This window comes from Micromesistius poutassou (assembly GCF_964030765.1).
Source record: "Micromesistius poutassou genome assembly, chromosome: 13".
In the NCBI taxonomy this organism is placed as follows: Eukaryota; Metazoa; Chordata; class Actinopteri; order Gadiformes; family Gadidae; genus Micromesistius; species Micromesistius poutassou.
Genome location: NC_140283.1, coordinates 939428 through 960676, shown reverse-complemented (window position 1 = coordinate 960676; position 21249 = coordinate 939428). Strand labels below are relative to the sequence as shown.

At 44.1% G+C, this 21249-nt stretch overlaps 2 protein-coding genes across 5 annotated transcripts in view; one reads left to right on the top strand and one right to left on the bottom strand.

The window, feature by feature from the left end:
- The window catches only part of ampd3b (adenosine monophosphate deaminase 3b), a 28961-nt gene extending 22423 nt beyond the window's left edge, over window positions 1-6538 (top strand). For all 3 annotated transcript variants that reach the window (XM_084476712.1, XM_084476713.1, XM_084476714.1), the window contains exons 10-15: window positions 135-261; window positions 678-841; window positions 1846-1966; window positions 2257-2430; window positions 3564-3674; window positions 5962-6538. In XM_084476712.1, coding sequence (XP_084332838.1) covers window positions 135-261; window positions 678-841; window positions 1846-1966; window positions 2257-2430; window positions 3564-3674; window positions 5962-6144 — 880 coding nt within the window. In that variant the 3' untranslated portion in view covers window positions 6145-6538. The remainder of the gene's footprint in view (window positions 1-134; window positions 262-677; window positions 842-1845; window positions 1967-2256; window positions 2431-3563; window positions 3675-5961) is intronic.
- A 1396-nt stretch (window positions 6539-7934) lies between these two features.
- Window positions 7935-17836, bottom strand: LOC311357599 (GTPase KRas). 2 transcript variants are annotated; one of them, XM_084477594.1, is made up of 6 exons: window positions 17597-17836; window positions 14873-14990; window positions 14085-14263; window positions 12691-12850; window positions 11610-11742; window positions 7935-10048 (listed from the first exon to the last, which is right to left on the bottom strand). In XM_084477594.1, the coding sequence occupies exons 2-5, from the start codon at window positions 14981-14983 to the stop codon at window positions 11623-11625; spliced, it is 570 nt and encodes a 189-aa protein (XP_084333720.1). In that variant the 5' UTR covers window positions 14984-14990; window positions 17597-17836; the 3' UTR covers window positions 7935-10048; window positions 11610-11622. The 2 variants fall into 2 exon arrangements, with proteins under 2 accessions (XP_084333720.1, XP_084333721.1); XM_084477595.1 differs by lacking the exon at window positions 11610-11742.
- Between the last annotated feature and the right edge of the window lie 3413 nt (window positions 17837-21249).

Below are 21249 nucleotides of genomic sequence, written 5' to 3'. Positions count from 1 at the left end.
TGGCAAACAAGTGGTTAACCTTTATCTATCAATAAATTAATTTAAAGTCAGCTAAATGTTCAGCAAGCACAGCTTTTTGTTACATCCCAAAGTGAGAAACGTTAATAATAAAGATTACGCTATTTGTCTTTCAGTGATATTTTCAGGGCCAAGAAGATCATACCAAACTTTGCCAAGATGTTGGAGAATATCTTCCTGCCACTGTTTGAGGCCACAGTCAACCCACAGCAGAACAAGGAAGTGCACGTGTTTTTAAAATACGTAAGTTGTGCAAGAGGATTCAATACATTTGGGTTTGTCTAAAATTCTGTTCACGACAGATGTTATTGAAAATTGAGGAACTGAAAAACCAAAATGTGTCAACTGAGGTTACAGTGAAGAGAGTCTCCCAGTGGGGGCAGGTTAAGCTACTTGATCTGGATTATTTAATTAAACTATTTGGTCATTCAGTTGACAGGTAGGGGTTAGACATCTTGCTGAAGGATGCCTACAGGTACGCTGTGGAAATGGGATTCAAACGCAGAACCGTTGGGCTGGGAGTGGAGCACCACAACTAGACCACCCTGCTCCCATATGGCCGTTTGCGTAGCTACTGTACACTGTGAACTCATTACACATGGGCTGTTCCCTTGGACGAGGATGTGTTGGTCTGTTAACACGGTCCCGTCCCGCTGCAGCTGACGGGCTTCGACAGTGTGGACGACGAGTCCAAACACAGCGACCACATGTTCTCCTTCAGCAGCCCCAAGCCTGAGAGCTGGACGTCGGAGGACAACCCGCCCTACAGCTACTACCTCTTCCACATGTACGCCAACATCATGGTGCTCAACAACCTGCGCAGGTACGTCCTTCTGAGTCCCCCGGGCCCCTGGATGGGTGCATGCATAGCAACTGAGGTGGAAAACAAAAATTGGCAAAAATTGAGGGAAGGAACTAGTGTCAAAACGTATTCAAAGAGAAATTTGTAAGAGCGGAAACCGCTAATTCATCAGATACATAAACAAGAACGTTTTTGGTATTTGAACTTTATTGGCCAACGTCTCCGATACGTGCTTTGAACCCTTCACTATAAAGCACTGCTTCGGTGTGGAAATACGCATGTGGCATATGACGTCCGAAGCAGAAAGTGTTTTGTTTCCTGAATGAACAACCTGACTGGTTCACGATCCAATCAGCTGATCGATCCATTCTGACAGGCTGAGACGTTTTGAATTTGAGCGCAGACACGTTCTAAGTGCTCTAAACCATGGATCATTTGTGTTATTCAATAACTTTACTATTGCATTGTTGCTTTTGCGTATTGGATCATTACATCATTCATCTTCATTCTATCTTTGAGTGTTTCCCAGCCCCCTGTCATAGTTCGACAAGCACAAACAAGGCAGCCCGCTGTCATTCATTACATCTGAGGTCGGCTCAGGGGGTAGAGCAGGTAGTCTTGAAATCTGAATGTTGCTAGTTCGATCGTATTGTCGATTTTCATAGTTTTACAAGCACACCCAAGCCAGCACCTATGCCATATTTTCCCAGCACTCTCCTCAATAAAACAACACACATTCATTAATCTTTATTTGTAGATATAACGTGTGTGTGTGTGTGTGTGCGTGTGTGCGCACATCAACTCATTTTCAAAGCAAACATACGTTAAATCCACTGCAAACTTGCACTTTCGCCAGCAGAGGTCACTATCACTGAAGCTTCGAGTAATGAACCTATTTCCGAAACAATTGGCTAAACGCTTCAATGCTTCATAAAAAGCTTCATTTGCCATATCACTACTGACCTTCATCAAGCGATGATGTGCAGGTCGGTGCTACTTAGTGAAGCTCTCTCTGGTGTCTGCAGGGAGAGAGGCCTGAACACCTTCCAGTTCCGACCTCACTGTGGCGAGGCTGGATCCATCACCCACCTGGTGTCCGCCTTCCTCACCGCCGACAACATCTCCCACGGCCTCAACCTCAAGAAGGTGGGCCTCGCCCTGACCGCTGGCGCTTCAACTGGGAATGACTATTTCTAAAGGGCCGGGCATTGTTTAGATGGGTTGGTCTGTGTAGTGTATACTTTTGGATAGGAATTGGATTTGTACGACATTTTTATGAAAGTGGTGACTTTGTGTTATCAAAGTTTAAAAGGAAACATGTTCAACAAGCAGTTGAGGTGGGATGTAAATGGTCTAACTTTAACCTCCGGTGTTCATATCAATGCATCAGTAACACATTGAAGAATAACCTTGAGGTGTCCTCTTGTCCTCTCCAGAGTCCGGTGCTCCAGTACCTCTACTACCTCTCCCAGGTTCCCATCGCCATGTCGCCTCTGAGCAACAACGGCCTGTTCCTGGAGTACTCCAAGAACCCTCTGCGCGAGTTCCTCCACAAAGGCCTGTGTGTGTCCCTGTCCACTGACGACCCCCTGCTGTTCCACTACACCAAGGTCAGCCCACCACCATGAGTACCGCCCAACCCATCACCATATGATCACTGTTTTTACCATGCGCCTCTACATGCCAATTAACCAAGAGAATGTGGGATTTGTTATTTGACTTTGTTTGAAAATTGTTCAACCCGGAACAATTTTTTTATAATTTTGGGTCTACGTTAATAATGCGGGTAACATTTTTAAATAATTGGTAGAGCATCGAGTAGGAACGTTGCAGCCATAATCCGTCCCCTAAAAGGGCTTCATTTGGGTCAGTTCATAGTCACTATGAAAGGATCCCTACAGAGAAATGTAAGGTGTTTTATCAATGGTTTGGTTCTGTTGGTTAAGGAGACTTTGGAGACTCTTAAATGTCCTATTTTCACATTCAAATATCACAATTTTAGTAGGCAGTTGTAATACATTTTTTCTTGAGTTGTGTACTGACCTAATCCCAAATGTTTCCATGAATGTTGAAATCCAGAAAAATGTCTTGTTTTATTCAAGGTAACATTGTTTCATTTGGTGGTCGTTCTTCACCTTCAACTTCAGGAGAACCAGGGAGACCTCATTTATTGATATGATATTTCAATATCGCTCATCTTACTATGATGTTCTATTCTGGTGGTTCATGCCAGCCACCAAGCTCATACATAGGCAAACGTTATAACATTAAAACAACGTGCAACAGGCTTATTATTTTGAGTATGTTATTCATTGTATGATTGTTTTCTCCACGGATAACCCCGTGATCATATTGGCCCCAGACCCATAGCGTTGTCTACAGCGGTCCGAGTAGACGACTCATTAGTTGTAAGTGAGGAAGATAACGTCAACAACTTGATGATCGCACTCTACTCCACAAAGTCATCGTGACGTCATAGCGTCACAATGGACAAATGATACCTTTGAAGTGATGAACATATATCCTTCATTTGCTTCTAATTATGTCATTATGGGTTATCAAGGTGTGCATTGAGCATCAGAAAATGGATTAATATAATATTTTTTAGAATATTAAAAGGGAATGGATAGCAGTGATATATTTATAATTGTACCTTCTTGTATTTGTATCTTTTGTTTTGCATTCCTCATGTACATGTTTGTCTAGTATTGTCTGTCTGAAGCGTTGTGTCCTCACTCCTCAGGAAGCGTTGATGGAGGAGTACGCCATCGCCGCCCAGCTCTGGAAGCTGAGCACCTGTGATCTGTGTGAGATAGCCCGGAACAGCGTCCTGCAGAGCGGCCTCTCACACAAGGTACCAGGGTCGCCAACTCTCACGCATCTGTGTGTGACACTCACGCTTTCAGCATCAATCTCACGCTCTCACACACACGCAAGAGATGTCACGCCAAATAGCACATCTATGAAAAAATAATAATAATCAACTTTTTTCCGTCCATTCACAGTTGATCACTCACTACTAGACCACAGAATATACAGGAAACATGCTTGTTAGATCTATCCATCCATCTATTCGGACCTACTGCATTGACTGCAGTGCAGGCTGATCTACAACGTCCTCCGCGCACCTTTCTCTGTCGCCGCTCCCTTGCGTCTTTTAGTTGCGCGTGAAATGTCTCTTTTGGGAAGAAGAAAATAAAGTCTTGGTTAAGGTCTGAGAGCGCAAATAAATGCCTCAAACTAGTGCTGCTGTCATTTTAAATAACAACGTTACGTTTGTTTTATTACTGTTGTTTTTTTAAACGCAATTAATGCAGATACTCCGTTATTTGGTTTAATTTACTTACTCAATTCTTAACCAAAAATTACAGCCAGGGTATCAAAATGAACAAGAACATCAAATGTGCATTTGTATGTGATTCCCAACATTTGAACAAGAGAGAAAGATGGCAAAAAGATCCCTCAAAGAGCTTTTTAGAGAACTTCTCTTAAATGGCATGATCCTTTCCAAAAACTCTTCCAGTCTCTCTCCCTCCTTCCATGTCTTCTGTCTCTCTGCCTCTCTGTGTGGACTTGTTGGAATTCGACTAGAAATTGTTAGTTTGGTGTTACTTAGCCTAGCGAGCTAAGCACGGAAAGAACAAGTCAATATAGGCATCAGTTTACTGAATCTCTTGGCTTCTATAGGCTACATAATCCATAGGTGTTACAGTTTCAAATATTTTAATAAGGACATAGTATTTACTCAGATTCAACATTAATTCCATGTTGTTACTTTTCAATATCAGTCATTAGGCTAAATAAAGTCACATTTGGCAATGAGCGTGGTCCAACCTATTCTCGCAATATAGACCCTAAAGGTTTTCTCATGGTTTGACAGCCCAAAATGACAAGGTGTCTTAATGTAGTGTAGGCTATCAACCAATAACCACATTACTAAACATGAGACACTGTTACCTTCTGTTAAATTCCTTCTTTCTGGGTCAGACTGGGAATAAACTCTGAGGTCTTGGTTAAATACATATCTATGGCAGCAGGTATCAGTATATAGTGTGACATGTGTTCCCATGTCAATGCATGATTAAATGCATGATTAAAACATATCTAAACACATTTTGAATGTCCTACGTCAACAACAGCCAATGGCTTTTATATAAGCCTTCCTTTAATTTGTTTATACTAAGTAAACGAGGACTGTTTACTTAGTATTTGGGTTATTTGGATTATGGTTATCAAAAATGTTTGCCTCGCACACACTCTTCGCACGCCCACTGACGTTTTGCAGAGTCTCCCTCAGAGTCTCCCTCAGAGTCTCCCTCAGTCTCCCTCAGAGTCTCCCTCAGAGTCTCCCTCAGAGTCTCCCAGAGTCTCCCTCAGTCTCCCTCAGAGTCTCCCAGAGTCTCCCTCAGAGTCTCCCTCAGTCTCCCTCAGAGTCTCCCTCAGAGTCTCCCTCAGTCTCCCTCAGAGTCTCCCTCAGAGTCTCCCTCAGTCTCCCTCAGAGTCTCCCTCAGAGTCTCCCTCAGTCTCCCTCAGAGTCTCCCAGAGTCTCCCTCAGAGTCTCCCTCAGTCTCCCTCAGAGTCTCCCTCAGTCTCCCTCAGAGTCTCCCTCAGTCTCCCTCAGAGTCTCCCTCAGTCTCCCTCCAGCCAAAGTCCCAAAGTTGTCAGCCCTGAGGTCCGCCCCCCTGCCCAGCAGGAAGCTGTTACCATGCCAGTGCAGCGAGCACCCCACTGGTCTAACTAGCACCCCTCTGGTCTAACTAGCACCCCTCTGGTCTAACTAGCACCCCTCTGGTCTAACTAGCACCCCTCTGGTCTAACTAGCACCCCACTGGTCTAACTAGCACCCCTCTGGTCTAACTAGCACCCCTCTGGTCTAACTAGCACCCCTCTGGTCTAACTAGCACCCCTCTGGTCTAACTAGCACCCCACTGGTCTAACTAGCTTAAGAAGTCTTTCTAGCATGACACAAGTTCGACCTGCACAGCACTAGTGTAGCAGAAGGCTGGTGTAGCTAGCTGACAGTAAGTACCCCCAGTGGGTGTGTCTGGACGTAAGAGCCATTAAAGATCATACCTATAGCTATCATAACGCTAGTCTAACTAGCTGGATGCTAATCAACCCCCCCCCCCACCCCCCCCCAGGAGAAACAGCACTTCCTGGGTCCAAATTACCTGCAGGACGGCCACGAGGGCAACGACATCCGGAGGACCAACGTGGCCCAGATCCGGCTGGCCTACCGCTACGAGACGCTGTGCAACGAGCTCAGCTTCCTGGTGGACGCCGTGAAGACGGACGCCGCCGCAACGCCCGGCCCCGACCAGTGACGGCCGCCTTCCACATTCTCCCAGTGCATGCAGGTCACATGACACAAGGACGTCTCCTTTAACCATTGGTGCCTTGCCAGTTTGAGTTCTGTTTTTGTTTTTTTATTAGCTTTGTCTTGGAAGTGACTGCATCGGCTTCACCTTAATGCTCCTGCTTTATTTTCTGTTTTATTTTGATTGGCCATTCCATAACTTTTTCAAAATCGGTCTCTTTTTGACAACACAAGAGACCGTCCAATCAGATGCAGGCTGTTCCAACAGATCAGCCTACAAGTTGAGACCAGTGGACACCTGCTGGTAAACCAACACAAGGAGAATCACTGCACTATTTCTGTTTGAGTTTGCTGCCCCCTAAAGTTCAACATCCTCCATCCTGTATTTTGTATTTGAAACTATGATTAATAAAGCATAGTGTTATTTGGTATACTAGTGTCATTTTGTGCAATGTTTACTGATCATGGGGAATCAAAGTGGGCTTTTCTATTTGTATACCGGAAACTTCAGTACCTGAAGGGTATTAAGTGACTCCGCAGCATAGAGTCACAACAACGTTGACTGTGCCTAGATGCTCATCACACTATGAACCATATGTTCCTGTGCTGGAGGGCTTAGTTTGAGCAGGACTTACTAAGGGTCCTCTGGGGTCATAGGGGTCAAACCCGCCCGAGGGCCAGAGTTCACCAATGTGTCACCCTCTCTCTGCCCCTGTAGTGACTACCTCACTGCTGTGTTCAGGCCGTCCACACGCTGCCTTGGTGTCTGACACTCCCTGGGCTTTACTGTGACATCAGCTTTTTTGCAGGGGGCTTCTTGTCCATGCACTGGCCGTTGGTTCCAGCAATGAGATTTGTTTAAAATTGTAGGAAGTACTCATTAATAATGTCCTGGTTTTGCAGTTAAGTGTGTATACTCTAGTACCCAGTATTGAGTAGTGTAGCCTGTAATACCCGGTATTGAGTAGTGTAGCCTGTAGTACCCAGTATTGAGTAGTGTAGCCTGTAGTACCCAGTATTGAGTAGTGTAGCCTGTAATACCCGGTATTGAGTAGTGTAGCCTGTAGTACCCAGTATTGAGTAGTGTAGCCTGTAATACCCGGTATTGAGTAGTGTAGCCTGTAGTACCCAGTATTGAGTAGTGTAGCCTGTAGTACCCGGTATTGAGTAGTGTAGCCTGTAATACCCGGTATTGAGTAGTGTATACTCTAGTACCCAGTATTGAGTAGTGTATACTCTAGTACCCAGTATTGAGTAGTGTAGCCTGTAGTACCCGGTATTGAGTAGTGTAGCCTGTAGTACCCAGTATTGAGTAGTGTAGCCTGTAATACCCAGTATTGAGTAGTTTAGACTCTAGTACCCAGTATTGAGTAGTGTAGCCTGTAGTACCCAGTATTGAGTAGTTTAGACTCTAGTACCCAGTATTGAGTAGTGTAGCCTGTAGTACCCAGTATTGAGTAGTTTAGACTCTAGTACCCAGCATTGAAGTGTTGACTAGTTCAGGGTATTGAGTGCTATAGAATTCAGTACCTAGTATTGACTGTAGACTGAGTACCCAGTATTGCGTAGTAATACACGTTAGGACCTAGTCATGAATGTCGCCTGTACCTCGTACTGAGCAGTGTCAACTTGAAACATTTTTTCTTAGCACCTCACTCACTTATAAACATAGCGGTCATTTTTTAACAAATAACTGAAATTGTTAACTGAAACGTTTAACTGATGAATTTCACTTGCCAGTATGAACAGTATTGTCCATCGTAAATGGTTCTTAAAGAGCTACTAAACAAGAACAACCAACATAAGCTCCTCTTTATTTGTGTTCTTTATTACACATTAAATAGGAGTGGTGAGATTCATGGCAAAAAAATAGACTCATTTGAGATCGATCAGCACGACGTATCACCCACGTGGGGCGTGGGGTCGTGACCCATTCACCCACTCCCAGAGGACCCAGTCGTACTCCCTAATCACATACACCGACCGGAGCCGGGCTCCGTTAAAGCAACATTCATTTAGACACACCAAAGAAATTAAGCACAATTTACAAAATATGCACCTTTCAGTATCACAACTATACAAAGGTTGTTAAAATACGATCAAGGTATAAATGATACATTTCCAAAAAATCAGCGGTTGGCACGCAATAAGAGGGACATTAACATTTTCAGTAAAACTATTTTTCAGGAAACAGTATTGTGAACAAGTGGATTCTAGAGTTAAATCGCATTAACAGTTATCTACTTCATGAGCAATAGGTAATACAGTGGGTTAAAATCCATTAATCATATTCCATGTCTCTCCTCTCCACCACACAAACCGTATTCAGCCTGACAGTCAATGTTCCTTTGATTTTCCACCGCCCACACCAGCTAACACTAAAGTTTTGAAAGGTGTAGAATTCCCAGCAGAAGAAGGTTTACTATTTGCAGAGAGAAAGAAGATTCCCAAAGAGAATGTTAGTTTTTTTCTCCTCCAAATTTGAATGTCTCAAAACTAAATGAATGGCAATTTGTGCCCATTTACCAAAAATAGCTTCAGTTACATCACTTCATTTCACATGTTACGCGAGTGAGTTAGTGATTATGGTTAATTATTTCACTGGACAATAACTTGTTTGAAAGGCAGCCCAGCAAACAATTTGAGAAGATGAGCAAGTAAATCAAAAAACCTGAAAAGGCCAAACAACAGGAGAAAGCTCAATTTCACCAACATATTGAACGCCCTCCATGACACCAGACTAAGCTAATTATCTACAAGAATTAGGGGGAAAATGAGAGTGACCGGAAGGAAAGTATTTAAAAAGGCTATTGTTGAAATTTAACATGTTAACAAATCTCACAGACATGATCTGAGAAGCAAGAGAATATAAAAGCATGGGTCTGGTCGGTCTACTTACAGCGGTCTCATTAAATCATACATTTATTCAAACCCAACTCTTCTGGTGGTTTTGGTTCTCAGAAATGCAAAAGTAATGATCACTTGAGAGTGATAGAATTCCACTATGGTCACAGTTCCACATTCCTGGCTCTGTCGCCTCTATTATACAGTATTAGCAACGAGTATCTCTAAGGGCGTTAAGGACACGATGCATGCAAGGACAACATCTTCTGTAGGCAATAGATCACTACCCACACAATACAAAAGGCAGATGAATTTCAAAGTAATTAGGAGATAATTAGGGTGTTAAAACATTCTGGGAAGAGTAGGAGTTCTCATGCATACTTTGATCAACAACATAACTTTAATGACATTATCAAGTCATATCTAGAAGTTCAAAGAGGAATGGGATATTACACAGTGGCTAGTACATCTGGATTCATCCAGCTAAGTGCTGGTCCATTCTCCATGTGTTCTTTTGTTTCTAATTCAATGGGATGTTAATTTATTCTTTGGCATCCCGTAGGATCTGAAGGAATCACCAAACGTCTGGAGGCCTGACGAAGAGTAAAACAAGTTGCTACTTAACACATTGACCCAAAGGGAGTAGTGACATACACTCAGACCAGTTCCTCCCACCTCAGCAGAGTCTCCTCCTAGCAGGTCAGACCTCCTGACCCGTGCACGGGGCCTGGTTCTAGACAGAAGGTCAGATCAAGCTTACTGGTTACCTAGTAGCAAAAGAAATAAAATAAAGAACTGCAGCTGAATCTAGTTCATTTTAGAATTCAGTACGGTGGGCACTAAGAAATAGAGTAATAATTTAGTGTAATGTACAAATGTATTACTTAAAATGTTCAACTTGTTTTCTCTCCAGTCTGTCTTGAAGCGTGTGGGGGGGTTGGCGCGTTCCTTTACATTAGAGTACACTTTGTCTTTGACTTCTTTTTCTTCTTCTTGCCGTCCTTACTCATCTTCTCCTTGTGTTTCCGGATTTCTCGCACTAATGTGTAAAAGGCATCGTCCACGCCCTGGGAAACACAAACAGAGGTATTGTTACAGGTGCACTGCACCAGGGGCTCGTACCAGCAGGCCACCACCACCACACGTCTGTTGAGGCGTCAGTGTGCTCTTTGATTGTGTTAAGATCATTCTGGAAACTTCAAAGAATTTCAAATAGAATGCCATTTGAGACAGAAGTAGAGAGGAAGCCCATTTAACAAAACAAATCCAATCCATGCCATATTTCAATCTAGGATTTAGAATTACACTTCCACAGCGAACCGTAAATGATGTGTATGGGCAGGGTGCACACAGCCAGCTGGGTAGGAAGGTAGACCGACAGGTCTGCATCTCAGTCAGGCGGAATGCACTGATTGGACGGTTTATTCCAGGTCTATGAGCCAGACTCTGGGGTTTTGATTCTCTTTGTCAGTGCGTACTGTTTATGTACGGGATGTTAAATGAATTTCCACAAATATGAACAAATGCTTCTAAAATATATTGCCTACCCTAGCTTTAACGAGTAAGGCCCAGAGTAACGGTCCTTCCACAGCAGATATTTAACGAATCAACGATCAATAAACAAAGAGATAAAATAACTAAATGGCATCAGGCATTTACGTTAACAACACGGATATGCAGCATACTCCAGCATAACTTAAAGCAGGCTATCACTCTCGGAGAAAGTTGGTGCCCAAAAGAACCTGTTGCAACGGCACACCATGATATTATCAAAAACAACCTATATTCAAGTACTGCAGTGCATGGAAATATTGTCTTCTATTGAGATGAATAATCAATACATATTCCAAGATCTTGATATTTACAGGTGTATGAATGTCGGCTACCACTCAGATGCACCAAGAGGACTGTGTATATAGCCCATCACCACCCCCATATCCTACAACATATTCAGTCACCATGGTGACCACGACAAAGACGTCTCCAGATTGTGATGTCATCCTGATTTAAATCTCATGCCTGCCCTCAGCAGTTGCGCTATAGGTGTGGTGACAATTAGTGTTGCATATCTGAAGACTGAAATCATGCCATTAGTGTTCTGTCCCATAGCTCCATGGTTTAGGATTATTTTATTGACACAGGGAAAAGAATCGTAAGAAACCATCGCAAGGGAAAATAATGACTCTTAAGACAAGGGGGGGGGGCGGGGTGCAAAAGACAAAGAGAACCAGGAATACTCCTTTGATTTCAGCGACAGATGTCTGGAGCATTAGAAGAAGAAAAAGCAACGCACACAGCTTTGTGCCCAGTGTGATGCAACCATCCAAGAGCCGCTCATTACCCTCAGCACACACTCACGATGACCGCAGCATCACCACATTATCCTCTCCCACATTGTCCAGCATGTTGATTGGTTTTGGAGGTGGGGGGGGCTGGGGAATGATCAACCACGAAACACAAGAAGACCACCAGAAGAGGAAAGGAGACCAACCATCCATTTGTCCTGATTAGTAAGCAGCTGGGACACCCCCTCCCCACCTAGCAGGTTAGCATAATGCCAAGCCTCTCACTGCCTGACCTCTGGACACACACACACACACACACCTGGCAGAGGAGGGCTGAACTTACCCCTTTTCTTTTTTTACATCACAACACACTTTTTAAGCTTGACACAGCGCGGCGTCTTTTCCTCCTTGCAGAGCTTACTGAGTCGATGCAGCCTGATCTCCCGCACCAGAGTGTAAAAGGCATCCTCCACTCTCTGCATGCGAGACACAACCTCCCTCAATGTTAAGGTACACAGGGGGCACACAAGCACCAATACACACGTCACACAGTCAGCATGTTAGGGCCCGGCTTGGTCTGATGAACTAACACGGGTGTTACATTAGGACCAGTAGGACCTTGGCTGGTACTCAACCGTTGTAGGAGTAGGACATGTTACATGGGCGTTGGTGGCTTCAGTGTGGTCTGATAACCATATCGTTGGGGAGGGGGGGTGGACACCAAAGTGTGCCAGGACAGAGACGCCTCGTGGAAAGTCAACAACAAGCCCACCACAAGGAGAGAGACAGAGCGGCACACACACCAATCACTGGAGCCGGCGCCCAACAGAGTCTGATTGCCCTCATTGATAAAAGTCCAGGAAAGGTCATGAATACATGTCGTGACTTCTGGCACCAGACACACAACGCCACACACACACCAGAATAATTAATACCACCATAATAACAACCAATAATACATGTCGTGTCGTGCAGGTTCCATGACCCAATCTTAATGATTATTGTTGATTAATAATAAATCGTAATCCATCTTAGATCATGATTAATTAATTTACATGAGCATGGTAGGGTAGCATGCAACGAAACCCTCATCGCCCATTTATAATCAATCCAAAGAGGAAGTAGAGAGCGGCGCGCGGTCCGAGAGGCCTCCAGCCAGAACCTCAGACCAGACAGCCACTGAAACACAAATCACAGGCAGAGGAGGAGCCCTCTGGACAAGCCCCGTCATTATGAAGAGGAGAGGTGGAGACACGGGGACCAGGCCAGGGGTCGAACGCGGCACAGATCAAATGTGATCATGAGAAGACGGCCAGTCAGTTAGTACCAAGGAGGGCGGCGGAGGCGTGTGAAGGGTTCAGATAAGGGATACACGTCTATAGACACACAGGGAGTGTGTCCAGCTTGTGTGCCCAGGACCCCACCTGTCTGGTCTTGGCGGAGGTCTCGATGAAGGGGATGTTGTAGCTGCGGGCCAGGTCCTGGGCCTGCTTGGTGTCCACTGTCCGGGACGGGAGGTCACACTTGTTGCCCACCAGGACCATGGGCACGTCCTCGGAGTCCTTCACCCTCTTGATCTGCTCTCTGGGAACACGAGGGGGCTCTTATTATCAGGGCTTATTAAGGTGGACGCACAGGTGAAGAGACTATTAAATAACACCCTCATATTGTTACATCTGTTAGCATTTGATTGTTGCCTTTAAATACTTCTATAATAATGGACAATGTTCCCTCCTGCTCAGTTTATCGAGGCTCATGTTCATTTATTATAGACATCGTAACTGCTACTTGTAAAACGTTTTGGTAAATAAACAAATAAAATAAAAAGTTTGCCATTAGATAATGAAACTGCATTTAGTTTTTTCTAAAGTCTCCTCATATTTACTTCAGACAAAATAAATCACTGAACAAAAATAAAATAAAATAAATCACTAAATACATTTTCTCAATTCACTAACGATTTAATACCACATGATCATCATAACAACCCGTTGATGGGCAGTGGTCAATCCATTTACTGACTCATGAGGAGGACACGGGGGTAATGAGTCCACCTCTAGTGGTGGATCCCTTTAGTGAGGACACAGGGGTAATGAGTCCACCTCTAGTGGTGGATCCCTTTAGTGAGGACACAGGGGTAATGAGTCCACCTCTAGTGGTGGATCCCTTTAGTGAGGACAGTAAGGACTCACCTCTAGTGGTGGATCCCTTTAGTGAGGACACAGGGGTAATGAGTCCACCTCTAGTGGTGGATCCCTTTAGTGAGGACACAGGGGTAATGAGTCCACCTCTAGTGGTGGATCCCTTTAGTGAGGACAGTAAGGACTCACCTCTAGTGGTGGATCCCTTTAGTGAGGACACAGGGGTAATGAGTCCACCTCTAGTGGTGGATCCCTTTAGTGAGGACACGGGGGTAATGAGTCCACCTCTAGTGGTGGATCCCTTTAGTGAGGACACAGGGGTAATGAGTCCACCTCTAGTGGTGGATCCCTTTAGTGAGGACACAGGGGTAATGAGTCCACCTCTAGTGGTGGATCCCTTTAGTGAGGACACAGGGGTAATGAGTCCACCTCTAGTGGTGGATCCCTTTAGTGAGGACAGTAAGGACTCACCTCTAGTGGTGGATCCCTTTAGTGAGGACACAGGGGTAATGAGTCCACCTCTAGTGAGGACACAGGGGTAATGAGTCCACCTCTAGTGGTGGATCCCTTTAGTGAGGACTGTAAGGACTCACCTCTAGTGGTGGATCCCTTTAGTGAGGACTGTAAGGACTCACCTATAGTGGTGGATCCCTTTAGTGAGGACTGTAAGGACTCACCTATAGTGGTGGATGTCCTCAAAGGACTTGGTGTTGTTGATGGCGAAGACGCAGAGGAAGCCCTCGCCGGTCCTCATGTACTGGTCCCTCATTGCGCTGTACTCCTCCTGGCCAGCAGTGTCCAGGATGTCCAGCAGACAGGTCTCCCCGTCTATCACCACCTGCTTCCTGTACGAGTCCTGCAGACCAGAGGAGGACGGGCATGGTCAACCATCACCTCTGAGACATATCATCAAGAAACCTGTCCATTTTTATTTGGATTAATTCAAATTATCGGGGTGCAAGAAATGTAATAAAATGGATTTCATTATGTCGACTCAGTCCAGATCATCTTAAATAGTTGTGTGTTGATCTTCCAATAACACATACATAACATACATTGTATTCAGATCACAAACACCCAAATATTGTTGCATTGTCCCTGGAGAAAATAGGCCAAAGGGCTATTTTCTGACAATAATAAATTACCTGTTCAGCGACTTCAATTAGAAAAATTATTTTCTTAGGAACTCAAATACTCCTACTTGCTCTCAAGAGACAGTCCATCATGACATCTACACATTTTATTTTTAGCTTTAACATTAATGTGATTTAATTTTCATGAACTCAATTTACATAATATGCCTGACACTCTATTTCACTCCACTGTGGTCACTTGTACATGTTCCTTCAACATTTCCCCCTATTTTCCTTCCTGTTGGGGGGCTTAGAGAGAAGGGGTTGTGACTCTACCAACTCTGCAGGTGTACTGGGACAAAGAGGTTAATATGAAGTCAAATGGACTTTACCTCGATGGTTGGGTCATACTCGTCCACAAAATGGTTCTGGATGAGCTGGATGGTCAATGCGCTCTTGCCTACGCCTCCAGCCCCCACCACCACCAGCTTATACTCGGTCATGATTCACCTGTGGAATAGCAGGGGTATACCGTTTAATGAAACATATAGATAGAGACAGATATATAGAGAGACTGCGCCCACCTTCAGGAGGTGGGTGCAGTACAGAATGGTTCAATGGTACACAATGAGCAGAGCAGTCAGTATGCTTCAGGTTCAAAACCTAAACATTAGGGATGGAAGGTAAGAAGCAGTTGGTAGAAGGTGGAGGTTTTGATGGCCTACTGGGTCTAGACAAAGTTTATAGACAAAACAGTAGATCTACAGATACAGAATGCAATAAAAACATTACATCACTCTCCACCAGGAGCTTGTTGAAGACTGTGGTAATGAGGGGTTATCATGTTAATGATGGATATCATTAACATCTCAACGAGTGTTTCAGGGAACGAGTGTTTCAGCCCCTCCCACTCACAACAACTCAGAAGGCCCTGCGTTCTTCCACTGCTCAGGACAGAATGAGCAAGGGTGAAACAAAGCAAGAACTGTGGGCCAAGGATGAAGAAAGTGTACCCAAGAAAGGTCCTACCACTTGGGTTATGTGGAAAAAGCTCCCTGACCTCTGACAGAGGTCAGACTAGCATCAGGTTTAGCATCCGACCTTTGATCAATATCAATATGAAACATGTTCAATATATATATCGATATGAGACTGGACCACTGAATCTAGCAGCTGGGTTTGTTACACAAACACGGTTCCATACTTATTTACAATATTTGAGTGTTTTTCATTGTTGTGTCGACATTGGAGTATTTATCGAAGAACAGTGGAAGGTCATATTGTTAAACAGAAGTGTTTAAATCCAGCATGGTAATTCCTAGTCTGTTTAGGTCATTAAAATTATCAATAGTTATCGATATCTATCAATATGATCATGTTATATTGTGATACGTCTTTCAGCCATATCGCCCAGGCCTATTTTAATATAAACAATTGATTTGAATACTGAAGTCATAATGGAATGAATGTTGAGTCAGGCAATCATTGGAACCTCCCTCTCCTTAAAGTTTAATAAATAAATCAATATCTCCTTCCTGAACATGGTTCTGCCATTCATTGTGAAGAATGCGTGGATTAATTACCAGGCTCAGAAAACGTTATTTGGTTGAAAATCAATCCTCGAAAACTAGGATGAGCTTTAATGAGGGTGTGCTGAAAGATCATAAACCACACTCTGTTCAAGACCTGTACAGGGCCCGATTATAGGGGAAAGTAATAAATACACATTTTCTGGTCCGGCCCAATCTATTGAATACTGTGCCTCAAAGCTAGCATTAAGGTCTCTCCTGAAATGATATGGTATGTTCTGTCTAAAACAATGACAACTTTAGCCAGGCATAAATCAATAACACAACATTAAAGCAAAATAAATTTACGAGAAAATGGGCGTCAGCTTTGAAAACAATCATCGGTGTCAGGCCAACCTCCCAGTGCATTGCATACTTGTGTGTATAGCCCTAGGGTCAAGGAGGAGTTCCCTAGCATGTTCTCCTGGAGACAGAGACAAGTGAATTACTTAAAACCACTGACAAATATTTGAGTGGGAACCGCGTACGCCGTTGTCTTTAACAGGCTCATCTGTACCTGTGTGGACATAAAAAAGATCAAAGTAACAACAGTTCCCATTAGAGCTGTCAATAAACGGTCGGCCAATGGCCGCCATGCTGAGCTAGATTGACACTCGACTGTGGGTTTGAACATTTCATACCGCTTTGAAGAGTCCCTATATAGAAACACACGCATTCTGTGCAGCATAACGTAGCAAAGCTTTGATGTTTTTGATGAGTATCATGCTTTTGATGAGTATCAAATGTATCCAGTAGCGACCAGTGTGGTCCAACAGCCTACTGCTGAACACCATGCAGGCTGATCACACTGGATATCAATGGGCCATACAACTGTCCCACTTATGACCCTACTACTGTTGACAAGCAAATAGCAGCCATTATTTACAGGAAGAACCGAGTATGCTTCTGTTTGGTGGTTGAAGCCGTGTGGCCCTTGTGTCTGTCGGGGAGCAGCACCACTGGTTAGCCGGCCCCCAGGAGCCGTGTGGCCCTTGTGTCTGTCGGGGAGCAGCACCACTGGTTAGCCTAGCAGCTCATAGCAGCTCAGTGGCAGACGGGATCTAGATTACCCAAATCTACGGCCATTTCACCTCAATACCGATACAGCACCAGACTGTTGACATGAGGTGTCCGCTGCGGCCCAGAGCCCCCCCCCCTGTACCGGGTGTAGACGGTCCAGACCCCCCTGTACCGGGTCCAGACCCCCCCCCCCCCCCCCCGCCCCTATACCGGGTGTAGACATGGACCAGCAGCGGTCCAGACCCGCCCTGCACCGGGTGTAGACGGTCCAGACCCCCCCCCCCCCCGCCCCCCCACCGGGTGTAGACGGGGAACAGCGGCGGGGCTCCGGGCTGCAGGAGGCCACACGGCGGGGTAGCGTTGGGCGTAGCTTGCGTTCAGAACGGTTCTTTCACTCGATGCCGTTCCGCTAACGTCCAGGGCTCCAACGTAACCGCACTACATTCAATCCCTGACGGCGGATCTCCTTCTCGGTGTGTGATCCCCGTCCTCCCCCCCCCCCCCCCCGGGCCATTAGCGTCGCTCTACCTTTAGCTGAGCAGTTCCGCGTCCGCAGTGTCGACCGACGATCCGGCGGATGATCCTCCGTCTTCAGTCCCGCTCCGAGGGTCCTGTCCGCCCCGATCCCCTCATTCACCTCCGCACGGCCGGTGGGAGGAAAACGGGAATATAGGAAGGTTTGGATATTAATCGGTGTAACTTTCCATTGGGCCGGGCGGTCGGCCTGCCTGACGTCGAGGTGGAGTCCGGGCGGAGGAGACGGGTGGAGCTCTGCTACCCACAATGCACCGCAGCCAGCGTCCACACAGCAGTGTTGCCAGATTGGGCCACACAATTTCCACACACAATCTGGCAACACTGGCTGCGGCGCGCTGCAGCCAGTGTTGCCAGATTGGGCGCGAAATCTGGCCCAATCTGGCAACGCTGCCACACAGCGCTGTTTCGTTAGAGCATTCAGAGGCCCACCTAAATACAATATAAATACAATTTAAATACAATGCTAATGTGGATTTGAAGATAAAATAAAACGTCAAGTCGTTTTTTTAGGGGCTAGGGTCAGGATGATCGTAGAGGTAGTAACGCATGGCTGGTGATTCGACCATTCGTTCCTCAAATATACTATGTCGTAAATAATAAAAAGTATCATCAGAGTATCATCATGTTTGAATGCATTGCCAAACAAATGGGGAAACTATTGCTTGTGAACCAGTGTAACATGTCGGAGAGGTGGCGTCAGAGCACGGCCCAGCCCTCTACATGCAACTCTCCGCCTGCAGAGAGTCTTCGGAGCGCAGGGGGCGCCTCTCTTTATATAGGCTCTAAATATAACCGCCGGGCTGAGGACGTCATCCAGGAAACCATCCGTCGGGCCATTCCTGCTGTCGGCCCCACCCACATCTACAGGGCGCTGTAGAATGGCCAAATGGGATTTAAATAGGCGACAATGACACCTCTTACTCTCTAAAACATTAATATCACAGTCACTAAGTGTATTTCTTACGTTGAATGGGATTTCCAAACCTATCTAAAGCATTAGGTCACAGTGTGATTGCATTTTTGGTCACAGAATGCAATCAGAAAACAATCAATATCTCTAGGATATATCTTAAATAAGCGTAGAACACGCCAATAATGATAACATTTGTTTAAAAAACACTAGTGGTTTGAGATGGTGTTACTGTCTACCAATTTACCTTTCACCACAATAAAGCATATAGCAGCCGATATAATAACCGTAATAAGCTTGTGCCTTTTGTGTCTTTTGAAATATATATTTTTTAAAAATACAAAAAGTAAACAATTTTAAGTTGTCTCACTGGTCAACAGGAAGTCCCGCCCCCTGTGACGAAAGATCCGGTACAGTTTAGTGTGTTCAGTGACAGTCTTTAAACTGTGAAGCCTGGGATTGAACTCCCCTGCTGTTTAGTCTGAAAACCTGAAATAATACATATAAACAACCTAATATTGATGAAGTTATGAGCTGCAGTTGTGTATACTCGATAGGGTCAATATGAGGTCCACATTGGTTGATATTAATTGAAGCCGAAACGGTTCAATAGCCTATTAAAAGTTGTTCAACGTCAGGACATGACAATGTTTTAGAGCAGTTGTCATAAACATCCACCCTTTCCTCCAAGCCCGTTCATGCATAATGACAAATGCATGCCATACACCATACCCACCACAGCGTGGTAGCACAAGTCCAGTTATATATAGAAGCGTTCTGAAATACTTTGAACTGTTTACAAATGTAGAGGTGTCGTTGAAACTCCTTTCCAGCCCACAACTATAATATATATATACTGATTTTGGGATGAACTGTGTCATAGCCGCAATGAATTTCAAGGAGACTGTCATATATATATAGCCTACATTCTCCTTGAAATTCAAAAAATCTAAATCTGAATCAGTATATATATATATATATATATATTACATTCTCCTTGAAATTCATTGTGGCTATAATACAATCATCATCATAATCAGTCATACACTAATGGCTGGTCTAATTAATCTGTCAATCTGTTAGAAATAAATGTAAGGCTTTATGTTTCTAATGTAGGCCTAGCCTAGGTCTAATTTCTGGTTGGAACTTGCACCATTGCAATGCACTTTTGCCTAATTATGATTTTAGTTAATGTGCCTGAATCATTTGCTTCAGTGAACAAATAAAGAGCAAATTATTCAAAAGTTGATGCACCACCATGTGCTAACTTGCACCACAAAAAGACACATTCTTAAATACATTTGTTTTCCCGACCTAAATGGGTGGGGAAAAGATAGCATAGTAAAGATACAATTTTTTAGACAAACCAAAACATTTGTTAATCTTAACTGTGTCTCTGATATCAATTTAAATATATTTATTATTTTTAATGATTTCCAACCCCACCTCTCAGACTGGAGCCTATTGCAGCTTTAAACCCCACCTCTCTTGGAGCCAAACCCCACCTCTCTTGGAGCCAAACCCCACCTCTCTTGGAGCCAAACCCCACCTCTCTTGGAGCCTATTGCAGCTTTAAACCCCACCTCTCTTGGAGCCTATTGCAGCTTTAAACCCCACCTCTCTTGGAGCCTATTGCAGCTTTTAATTTCATTTTCATTTAACCTTTATTTATACTCGAAAGATCAATTGAGGGGTGACCCTCATTTGCAATGATGTCGAGTCAGCAAAAACAACAATATATACACAATATACGATGCAAATGCATCAAATATACAACTGACGTCAACAACTGATAAAGAAAAAAAGAAAATTTAAACATTTACACAGAGATGTGGAATGGCTGGAATTAAAATAAAATAAAATATAGCTTAATTAAAACAGTTGCAGGTAGAGTTTGGCAGATTAAAATTGGTTAAAGGATATTAAGGTATTACTTTTAATTTGTTGCTGTAAGTTGTTCCAGGAGTCAGGGGCACTGAAGCTGAAAGCTGTCTTTCCAAGCTCAGCCCTGACATGAGGAACATGAAGCATGAGCACGTCAGTGCAGCGGGTTTGAAAAAGCCCATCTGAAATTTGCAGCATTTCAGACAAATAATGGGGAAGTTTCCCGGTCAGGGCTTTATAAATAAAAATGTGCCAATGTGTGTCACGTCTATCTTTTAGAGAGGACCATACAACCTTTCCATATAAGACACAATGGTGTGTGCCATAGGCATCTCCTGTGATGAACCTCAGAGCAGAGTGAAAAACCGAGTCCAGGAGTTTAAGACATGAATGTGATGCATGCCAGTAAACCACATCACCGTAATCAAGGACAGACATGAAAACTTCCTCAATAATCCCTTTCCTACAAAATAAAGGGAAGGTGGTTTTGTTCCTATAAAAATAGCCAATTTTTTTTGTCACAATCGACATACAAGATTTTTTATGTGAAAATTAAAAGTGAGTTTATCATCTATCCAGATGCCAAGATATATATATTCTGTGACTCTTTCAATTAAAACTCCATTCTTTGTAGAAATAGTGAAATCATTGAAATTTGTAGTTCTTGCTTTGGAGAAGCACATACATTTTGTTTTGTCTGTATTGAGAACAAGCCTGAGGTCCATCTTTAAACCCCACCTCTTCTCCTCAAGGAGACTGGAGCCTATTGCAGCTTTAAACTCCATCTCTCAGACTGGAGCCTATTGCAGCTTTAAACCCCATCTCTCAGACTGGAGCCTATTGCAGCTTT